Here is an 11,127-nt window from a genome sequence, read left to right on the forward strand (position 1 = left end):
GACAGTTTACCTTCGGCGGTAGCCTGGGCATTGACCTCATTTTTTAGGTGGCCACAGCGCTCGAGGAAGCAGGACTCCTGGAGCCTGAGCTTTGCACGATAGTCAAGAAAAAGGCAACGCTGGGCCTCCACCACCCCCTTCTCTATCCTCTCCAAAAGCGCCGCCTTACAAGAGGCACGGGATTCCTCGACAAATGACACTTGGCGCTCCCTCATTTCTAGACGCTCCCGCTCCAGGTTCTGCTCCACCTCTACAACCGCCAGCGAGTCGGCGGGTGCCCGAGGGCCCACGCCGGTAGGAAAGAACTCGACAGGAGGGCCCCCCAGCGCGGCCCTCGACCGAGCCCGCTCTTCAAGATCGGCGTTACGGGCGCAAAGGTCCCTGTGGCGATCCTCGGAGGCCCAGCGCCGACAATCATCCTCCTGAGCCTCGGAAAGAGAACGCCCACGTGCCTCCTCCGCCGCGGCAAGGGACCCCTCTGCCTCCCTAGAGGCGCGCTTGCACTGTAGGCGGTTGAGGTTCACAGCGACTTCAAGCTGGCGCCACCCCAACGCATGGTGCCGACGTTCATCTTCCAGGCGGACTCCATTGCTGGCAAGCCCCACTCCAAGGCACTGAAGGGCGTTCGCCACTGTGCGGAGAAAACCCCATGGCGCAGCACGCGAACCTCCAAAAGGCTCCAGTGGCCAACAAGAGCTCTCATTTTCTACATGATGAACAGGGGAGGCGCGCGAGGATCCTCTCGGCCAGACTCCATGCTCGGGGACTGGGGGCTCGCGTGCGGGAGCTTCATTGGAAGGAAGGACCCCGTGAGGCCCCACGTCACTGAGGAGAAGGGGTCCAGAAGGGAGGCGGAACACGACCCTAGGAGGGGCCCCAGGCAAGGGGAGTGGCAATGCTCTGGGAAGCCGGAGGACGCGGGTGAGGAAGACCGCGGGATGCTCACGTATGGGGCACTCGGGAGGTTGAACCCCACGGACTGGAAGGATAGAAACCACAAGATGCTCGGCGTCCTTGGGAGCGAGCGGCGTCGACCCTCTTCCTTTGTCACCAACAGGGAGCGTGCATGACAAGGTTTTAGAAGGGTGGCCCAGAAAGAAAGGACGAAGGGAGGTACGGGCGCTTACTCGTCTATGGCGACTCAATTCTTCCTCACGGGAGCCCACCGTGTCGAGGGGTCGCCGCCCTCAGGCGACCTCCTCTTCCGACCGACATGGTGGCCTCACGAAGAGTTCCAGTGGTCCTTTTCCGAGGCTTGAAGACGGGGGCGTCAACTTCCGCAGTCGGTCAGTCACCAACACCAACCCCGACTCGACCCGGAGCAAGACCCAGGGGAGCGGGCGGTGATGCACCGCCCACCCTGGCTGCGGGAGGGGCAGCACAACCAGAGTTTTCGTGGGCTTGGGCCAAGAGGGTCGAGGCCGCCTGGGGGCGAGCATTCCCCCAAGGAAGGAACCCCCACTCATCGAAGATCAGCATCTCCGCGACAAGAGCTTCAGGGGCCTTGAAGTTGTACAATGGGAGGCCGGTTTGGGGAAGCTCGTAAGGATCGTCACCGGTCAGCCGACGGAGCAAGTCACACAAGACATCCTGGGAGAGAGGTAGGACCTAGATCCTCATTGGGTCACGAGGTAACGCGTAGGCCCACATCGGACGAGAGTGGTGCTGGAGAGGAGCAATCTGTTGACAGATAAACTCCCGCACCACCATCGCCATCGTCACCCCCGCTCGCTTCAACTTTCCCAGCCGAGTCAGGACCGGCGTGACCGGGGGTCATTAAGCTCCTTGCGCCTCCACTCCCGATTCAGTGTTGCAGCATTCAGCTGGGGCTGGAACATAACTTTGGCCTCTGTAGTTTTGACTTGCACCCACTTCCGGCGGAACCCTCCTGCTTTGGGGAGGAGCTGGCGTCAAGGGCCCCCGGGACTGATGCGTTGGCCGTTTTCAAGGACGCACACCCGGAGCACTCCTCCTCACAGACCAATTCGAGGGAGAAGAAGTGGCAAAGCAATGCCACGCAAGGGGTAACACCAACAAAGGCCTCGCACAAGAACATGAAGGCCGAAAGGGAACCAAAGTACTGGGGTCAAGATGGAGCGTGTGGAACTGGTAATGCGAAAGCACTTCAGTGAGGAAGCTGGAGAATGGCGGTAGCATGCCAGAAAGAAGAGCTTGGATGTGAAGGGGAACCGCGGGCGTCGCCAACTCACCCCGAGGCCACGAACCTGGCCAGATTTGTGTGGCCCCCACTCATTGGAGCCGGCCGCAACCATGAGACGGATCTTCTCCAACCCCTCGAAGTTCACCATCGTCGACCGGCCCAACGAGGGCCAAGGCGCCATCGAGATGGTCGGGCCCAACGAGCCTTCGCCTTTACCCCCTTCTCGCAGCATGACAGGGAGGATGAGCGGAAGAAATGACGCGGCGCGTGGGGGCTCGGTGCAGGGAGCCAGAATCGCATAGGAGGGTAATCCGACAGCAAAGTCGACAGGAGACGGGGGTGGCTCACAGATGTGGGTCAAGTAGTTCGGTGAGCCCTGCTGAGGCTAGTCTCGCACGGATAAGACGGGGAGACGAGCTCTCAGTTCGTCATTTGTAGGGTCTGGCCCACAGGAAATTAGGGCCCGCGGCGCTTCGGGCCTGCCCCAAGGCTTCGCCCAGAAGCCAACGCGAGCACGCCACGGGCCCGGGGGCTACTATCGGTGTTCTGGGAATGGGGGTACCCAGACCTTCCTGCCTGTGGCCCAGGGTTGGCCCACTTCATCAAGAAAACTGACGGGCCCGACACCACTCGAGACAAGGCCCTCGCGAGGGACCCAGCCTCGCGAGGAGGAACAACATCAGGACCCGTAGGGGGCTGAGACGTCTCCGTCGTATCTATAATTTTTGATTGTTTCATGTCAATATTCTACAACTTTCATATACTTTTGGCAACTTTTTATACTATTTTTGGGACTAACATATTGATCAAGTGCCCAGTGCAAGTTCCTGTTTGTTGCATTTTTTTGTTTCGCGGAATATCCATACCAAACAAAGTCCAAACGTAATAAAAACTTACGGGATTTTTTTGGAATATTTGTGATTTTTGGGAAGAAGAATCAATGCGAGGTGATGCATGGAGTGCCCAAAAGCCGTGTCGCCGCGGCCAGGGGGTGGGCCCGCGGCAGGGGGGCTTGTGGCCACTCCTTAAGGCAGTTGGAGCCCTTCTTTCGCCGCAAGAAAGATAATATCCGAAAGAAAATCATGTTAAAATGTCAGCCCAATCGGAGTTAGGGATCTCTGGGAATTTAAGAAACGGTGAAACGCAGAATCTGGGAGCACAGAAACAGAAGGAGACAGAGAGAGAGATCCAATCTCGGAGGGGCTCTCGCCCCTCCGCCGCCATGGAGACCATGGACCAGAGGGGAAACCCTTCTCCCATCTAGGGAGGAGGTCAAGGAATAAGAAGAAGGAGGGGGGGTTCTCTTCCTCTCTCTCCTGGGGGCGCCGGAATGTCGCCCGGGACATCGTCGTGTGACGGCGATCTACACCAACACCTCCGTCATCTTCACCAACATCTCCATCATCTTCCCCCATCTATATTCAGCGGTTCACTCTCCCGCAACCCACTGTACCCTCTACTTGAACATGGTGCTTTATGCTACATATTATTATCCAATGATGTGTTGCTATCCTATGATGTCTGAGTACATTATCGTTGTCCTATCGGTGATTGATGATTTGCTATGATTAGTTTAATTTGCTTGTGGTTATGTTGCTGTCCTTTGGTGCCCATCATATGATCGCGCGCGTGGATCACACCATAGGGGTTAGTTGTATGTTGATAGGAATATGTATTGGCAGGCTAGAGTGACAGAACCTTCAAACCTAGCATAGAAATTGATGCATATGGGATTGAAGGGGGACCAATATATCTTATTGCTATGGTTGGGTTTTACCTTAATGAACGTTAGTAGTTGCGGAGGCTTGCTAATAGTTCCAATCATAAGTGCATAGAATTCCAAGTAAGGGATGACATGCTAGCAGAGGCCTCTCCCACATGATACTTGCTATCAATCTAGTAACGCAGTCAATTGCTTAGGGACAATTCCGCAACTCCTACCACCACTTTTCCACACACGTTAGACACTCGTAGTTGTTTCTTTATCTAATCAGCCCCTAGTTTTATTTACATGTTCTTTACTTTCTTGCAAGCCCATCCTATCACTCCTACAAAGTACTTCTAGTTTCATACTTGTTCTAGGTAAAGCGAACGTAAAGTGTGCATAGAGTTGTATCGGTGGTCGATAGAACTTGAGGGAATATTTGTCCTACCTTTAGCTCCTTGTTGGGTTCGCCACTCTTACTTATCGAGAAAGGCTACAATTGATCCCCTATACTTGTGGGTTATCAAGAGGGGCCTCCTCAGGACCCCTCCGAGTGGCAGATATTCCGAGACGAGCCCGACCTCAGGAGTCAAGGATGACACGAAGGAAGGACAGGCGAGCAGCGGACAACACGGCAGCGCTATTTCCCCTTTAGTGCAAAGGGGGCATGGACGTATCGGGATTCCGAGGGCATCTTCCAAAGGTTTCCATTATGGTGCAACAAGATCATCGCCGCCAGCCTGTATGGCAGACATCACCCCCGGGCCCGTCCCAGCAGCATTGACAGTCACTTTGCACGCGAAGACCACCTTTCGGCAGGGGAGCATGTTCCCCTGTTCCCCTTCAAAATTGGTCGTTGTGGGATCCCTTCCCGCCAAAAGGATAAGGGAAGATCACTAGGTCCGCCACTATATATAGAGGATAGGTTGCTTAGTAGAAGGGGGATCCGACTCATTCATTCTCTCACGGTCACAACACCAAGCCTCTGGAATCCCTCAAGAACACTGTACTAGTTCATTCACCCACCTCCAAGAGAGGCAATACACCAATGAAGTGGTAGGGTATTACGCTTCTCCGCGGCCCGAACCTGGGTAAACAGCCGTGTTCTGTGTCTTCCTCACCATTGAGTGAGTTCCTTGCCCCGTCCATCGAGTAGCGAGCAAGGTGAGGTTAGGCCGTGAGAGATCTTTGTGCACGCCCCTGAGTTCGAATCTTTAGGTTTCTGCGGAGCCCGAAATCTGACATGTGTGGAGTTTCTTCATGCGTTTATACCAATAGGCATGGTTCGCATGTCTCAGACGATTAAAAAACGAGTGAGTCCAAAGATCCATCAGTATGGAGCTTCTTCATGCGTTTTACACCAATATAACTCAAGCTGCAGTGCCACAAGTAAGTGGTACTATCATTACTACTTTGTATCTTTTGGCAACAATATTATGAACATGTGTATCACTACGATCCAGATTCAATAAAGCATTCATTTTAGGTGCATGACCATTGAAGGTATTATTCAAATAAATAGACTAGCCATTATTCTCTTCAAATGAATAACTGTATTGCAATAAACAAAACCCAATCAAGTTCATGCTCAATGCAAACACCAAATAACAATTATTTAGGTTTAACACTAATCCCGATGGTAGAGGGAGCGTGCGATGTTTGATGACATCAAACTTGGAAACATTTCCAACACACATGGTCACCTCGCCTTTAGCTAGTCTCCGTTTATTCCATAGCTTTTATTTTGAGTTACTAACACTTAGTAACCGAACCGGCATCTAATAACCTGGTGCTACTAGGAGTACTAGTAAAGTACACATCAATATCATGTATATCCAATATACTTTTGTCGACTTTGCCAGCCTTCTCATCTACCAAGTATCTAGGGTAGTTCATATTTAGTTATTGTTCCCCTCTTTATAGAAGCACTTAGTCTCGGGTTTGGGTTCAACCTTGGGTCTCTTCACTAGAGCAGCAACTGGTTTGTCGTTTCATGAAGTATCCCTTCATTCCCTTGCCCTTCTTGAAACTAGTGGTTTAAATAACCATCAACAATTGATGCTCCTTTTTCGATTTCTACTTTCGCGGTGTCAAACATCGCGACTGGCTCAAGGATCATCATATCTATCCCTGATATGTTATAGTTCATCACGAAGCTCTAATATCTTGGTGGCAGTGACTTTGGAGAACCATCACTATCTCATCTGGAAGATCAACTCCCACTCGATTTAAGCGATTTTAGCACTCGGACAATCTGAGCACATGCTCAACGACTTGAACTTTTCTCCCTTATTTAGTAGACAAAGAATCTTGTCGGAGGTCTCAAACCTATCAACAAGGGCATGAGCATGAAATCCCAATTTCATCTCTTGGACCATCTCGTATGTCCCGCAACATTCGAAACGTCTTTATCGCCTCAATTCTAAGCCGTTTAAGCAATATGCATTGAACTATCATGTAGTTATCAAAAACGTGTATGTCGGATGTTCGGAACATCCACAGACCATGCTTGGGGTTCAGCAAACCGAGTGGTGCATTAAGTACATAAACCTTCTGCGCAACAATGAGGACAATCCTTAGTTTATGGAACCAGTACACATAATTCCTACTTCTATCTTTCAAGTAAGTTTTCTCTAGGAACATATTAAAAACCGTAGAGCTATAGCGCAAGTTATAACATAAATTGCAAAGACCTTTTGACTATGTTCATGATAAGTTCATCTAATCAAATTATTCAATGAACTCCCACTCAGATCCACATCCCTCTAGTCATCCAAGTGATACATGATCCACGCCGACTAGCCCGCATCCGATCATCACGTGAGCCGGACTAGTCATTGATCGTGAGCATTTCCATGTTGATCGTATCATCCATACGACTCATGTTCGACCTTTGGGTCTCCCGTATTCGAGGCCATGTATGTACATGCTAGTCTCGTCGAGTCAACCTAAGTGTTTTGCGTGTGTAAACTCGCTTACATCCGTTGTATGCGAACGTTAGAATCTATCACACCCGATCATCATGTGGTGCTTCAAGACAACGCTCCTTTACAACGGTGCACAATTAGGGGAATACATATCTCGAAATTTTAATGAGTGATCTTCTTATCTTTGCTACCGTCGTTCTAAGAAATAAGATGAGAAACATGATAAACATCACATGCAATCATATAGTGACTCGATATGGCCAATATCATCTTGCTCCTTTGATGTCCATCTTCGTGGCACCATGATCATCATTGTCACTGGCATAACACCATGATCTCCATCAACATGATCTCCATCATTGTGTCTCCATGAAGTCGTCACGCCAACTATTACTTCTACTACTATAACTAAGTTTAGCAATAAAGTACAGTAATAACATGGCGTTGCATTTCATACAATAAATGAAGACAACACCTTTGGCTCCTGTCAGTTGGCATACTCATCGACATGCAAGTCGTGAATCCTATTACAAGAACATGATCAAGTTCATACATAACATATGTAACATCACAACCTTTTGGCCATATCACATCACATAGCATACCCTGCATAAACAAGTTAGACGTCCTCTAATTGATGTTGCAAGTTTTACGTGGCGGATTTGGTTTCTAGCTAGAACACTTGTTACCTACGTGACAACCACAACGTTGATATGCCAATGCTATTTACCCTTCATAAGGACCCTCTTCATCGAATCGGATCCGACTAAAGTGGGATATACAGACACCCGCTAACCACCTTATGCAACAAGTGCATGTCGGTCGGTGGAACCAGTCTCACATAAGAGTACGTGTAAAGTCGGTCCGGGCCGCTTCATCCCACGATGCCGCCGAATCAAGATAAGACTAGTAACAACAAGCAATTGACAAAATCAGTGCCCACAACTTTTGTTTTCTACCCATGCATAGAATCAATGAATAGAACCTTGGCTCGGATGCCACTATTGATAACGTAGTAATTTCAAAAAGAATCCTATGTCACACAAGGATCTATCTATGGGGAAACCACCAACGTGCAAAGAGGTAGAGCATCTTCATACGTTTGAAGATCGCTAAGCGGAAGCGTTGCTAGAACGCGGTGGATTTCGATATATGCACCGAACAACGGTGCCTCCGCGTTCAACACAAGTGCAGCCCGGTGACATCTCCAACGCCTTGATCCAACAAGGAGGGAGGAGAGCTTGAGGGAGAGCTCCGGCAGCACGACCGCGTGGTGACGGTGGAGCTGCGTGGTATTCTGACAGACCTTTGCCAATTACTACGGAGGACGAGGAGGAGGAGGAGGAGTAGGGCTGATCCGTGAAGAGAGGCAATTGTTGTCTCAAATCAGCCCCAAAACCCTCACTATATATAGGAGGAGAGGCAGGAGGGTGCCCACCCTTATGGTTTCCCACCCTAAGGGTGCGGCGGCCCTGTCACAACCTGTTTTTACCTCACTTTCACTCTACACTACTAGGAAAAGGGCTATAGCTGATATAGACACTAATGGCGCACCAGACAAGTAGTGCGGCACTACTATATAGCAGTGGCGCACCATGTGCAGGTGTGCCATTAGTGTGATGGACACTAATGGCGCACCACACACTCGGTGCACCACTACTATATAATTTTTTTTTGCAAAATTACTGATGGCGCACCGGGGAAGAGTTCGCTATTACTAGTTTAACTAGTAATGGCACACCATTCACCCAGTGCGCCACTACTATATATTTTTGTTTGCAAAACTACTAATGACGCACCACCAGCTGGTGTTCCATTAGTAACCAACGTTACTAATGGCGCATTTGTAGGTGGTGCGCCATTAGTAGTTTTGCAAAAAAAAGTAGAAAGAGAGAGACGGCGCAGCAGATCCAACATCCATCCAAGCACAAGCACATGGGATGCTGCGGCTGAACCACCTCGGGTCGAGATCTTGTCGTCCCCCGGTGCGCCGGCGCCCTCGAAGGACGTGCTTCTCCGCCTCCCCCGCGCGCACCTCCACCTCATCGATCGCCAACGCAGCCTCCCGGTCGCCGCCGGCGACCTCTCCCTGCTCCGTATCCGCGCCGGCGGCACCTCCCTCGCCGCCATCGCGCGGCTCGGCCCCATCCAGTGGCCGCTCGCCCGCGACGTCTCTGCCGTCAAGCTCGACCCGTGCCACTACTCCTTCGCCCTCACCGTCCCCACCTCCCCCAACGCCCCGGCCCCGCTCCACTACGGCCTCACGCTCTCCGACCCCGGCCCGCGCCTCGACGGCGTCCTCGCCACCTACAGAAGGTTCTTGACCCATTCCGTTGTCGGCAGCGAGGGGCTCGCCGACATCGTGCGCGGCGAGGTGGTGGGGGCCGCCTACTGGACGGCCGTGGCGCCGAACGTTGAGGAGTACGGTGGCTCCATGGTGAAGGCGATCGCGGTGGGTGCCGACAACCTGGCCAAGGGGGTACTCTCGTGCGTCGAGATGACCGTGGAGAGGCTCCGGTGGGGAAACGAGGTGCTCAGGAAGAGGATCCAGCCCGGTGGCGCCGAGGCCGAGATCAGCCCAGAGATGCTCAAACAGATCAAAATGTAAGTATTACACTTTGCTTCTCACTTGTTCATATCAAATGTGTTTTTAATTTGCAGTAAGATTTGTGATGCATAATGAGTAAATGTTTCAGGTTTTGGGAACATCACAGTTTGTAGTAGGCAGATAAGATTAGATTACTACTCCATCCAATCCAAAATTCAATAAACTTATGATTGGCAAGGGTAATCTGTGCAAATTAGTCAAGTAATCCTTGGGCTTAATTACACGATTTGGACAAGACATAATTTCAGACAAATATTACGGTTGCTGCCAGTCAGAAAGAATCAGTACATGTGGTTCCTGGCAGGGTTAAGAAGGTGACCAAAATGTCCGAGGAAATGGCTGCTGGAATACTGTGTGGAGTCGTGAAGGTTACTGGTTATTTTACAGGTTCATTAGCTAACTCACAAGCTGGCAAGAAGTTCTTCAACCTATTGCCTGGAGAGATTGTTCTTGCCTCGCTTGATGGGTTTGTATGTCATCGTTTTTCTTAAAATAGAATGTGACCCATGTTAATATGTATTTGCACGGCGTGAATCATGAAAATGACGCCAAACTTAAGTATATCACGAAACAAGATCAATATATATACCACGCGGACACACCACGCTTATGTACCATTTACCAGTGCAGACATCGTGGTAGACAACTGTGCCATTTTGTGCGCAGGAGGGGAGGCGGAGTATGGTTACTACGAAATAGACCCACTTATATTGCTAAAAAAGAAGAAGACTAAAACTTCCTTCTTAGTTGGGTACATCTTTTGTGAGACACAGGGGCCTGGTTTTATTACAAGATTTCCATGTTTAAGTACTCTAGCTGATATTTAGCTGGCGACTATGGGTTATTGTTGCCTTTGTTGGGGAATCAGGATTACAGCCCCTGTTTTCTACATGTTACACCACTTATGTTTCCGATGAGCTTGTATTCTTGTAAGTTTTGTATTTCCATATGTGAAAAGAAAATCCTCTCACCACACTGTAGCTTGAGTAGTAATGATGACCATTGCTGGTGGACCGTGAGAAAATGAGAACACAAGATAATTTTACACTGGTGCTTATGGCCGCAGCGTAGATCAGTCATCCATGAGATATGAATTTGTTGATGCTATATCTAGTCATGTAATTGTAGTGTCAAGACCTGAATAGGTGTTGACCCAGAAGATAGTAGCATGTCCTCATTGGGCAGTTAATGTGGGTGTGATTAATTGGAATGTTTGATATTTGATAATGGAAGTCATTAAAATTTTGTTGCGACCGAGTAAATTTGCCAAGCTATATCCCCTGGACAGTCTTTGAGGTCAATTCTTTTCTTTCTGAAACGAATATAGTGCAATAAATGTAGCATTCTTGCCTTCACTAGACCTAACATGCTGTGCTCTTGTGCATTACAGGTGTCTGTAATCATGCTTTCCACTTCCACTGCATCAGCAGGTGGCTCAAGACTCGCCAAGTGTGCCCACTAGGTAACCACAGTCCCTGTATGGCCGAAGTTCATCTTGTTTGAAATCTTCATACTGACCAGCATCTTTATTTTGTTCAACGTTGCACACAACAGCGAATGGGAGTTCCAGAAATACGGGCACTAGATCACCCTCCTCCGCCACTGGCCTAGTACCGCCACACCGGAAGCCCAGTCATATCTCTTGTCGAACATCGCTATCTCTTCAGATTCCTCGGTATGATCCACACCCTCGCCCTTGGTCGCCTCAGCCTTGCTCCATATTGCA

The 11,127-nt window shown here is 49.9% G+C and overlaps 1 protein-coding gene across 1 annotated transcript; it reads left to right on the forward strand.

Annotated features, from left to right (window-relative positions):
- The first annotated feature begins 755 nt into the window (after nucleotides 1-755).
- Nucleotides 756-10,710, forward strand: LOC123425912 (senescence/dehydration-associated protein At4g35985, chloroplastic-like). The gene is made up of 3 exons (XM_045109676.1): nucleotides 756-1,062; nucleotides 8,680-9,397; nucleotides 9,490-10,710. The coding sequence occupies exons 1-3, from the start codon at nucleotides 756-758 to the stop codon at nucleotides 9,512-9,514; spliced, it is 1,050 nt and encodes a 349-aa protein (XP_044965611.1). The 3' UTR covers nucleotides 9,515-10,710.
- The last annotated feature ends 417 nt before the right edge of the window (nucleotides 10,711-11,127 follow it).

Source organism: Hordeum vulgare, chromosome 2H (genome assembly GCF_904849725.1).
Source record: "Hordeum vulgare subsp. vulgare chromosome 2H, MorexV3_pseudomolecules_assembly, whole genome shotgun sequence".
Lineage (NCBI taxonomy): Eukaryota > Viridiplantae > Streptophyta > Magnoliopsida > Poales > Poaceae > Hordeum > Hordeum vulgare.

What these genes read in the sequence shown, in the direction of transcription:
- LOC123425912 (XM_045109676.1), top strand. Translation starts at nt 756, where the DNA reads ATGCTCGGGGACTGGGGGCTCGCGTGCGGGAGCTTCATTGGAAGGAAG. An exon ending in CTTTGTCACCAACAGGGAGC is followed by an intron (nt 1,063 to 8,679) that starts GTGCATGACAAG and finishes AAAAAAAAGTAG; the next exon opens with AAAGAGAGAGACGGCGCAGC. An exon ending in ATGCTCAAACAGATCAAAAT is followed by an intron (nt 9,398 to 9,489) that starts GTAAGTATTACA and finishes TAAATGTTTCAG; the next exon opens with GTTTTGGGAACATCACAGTT.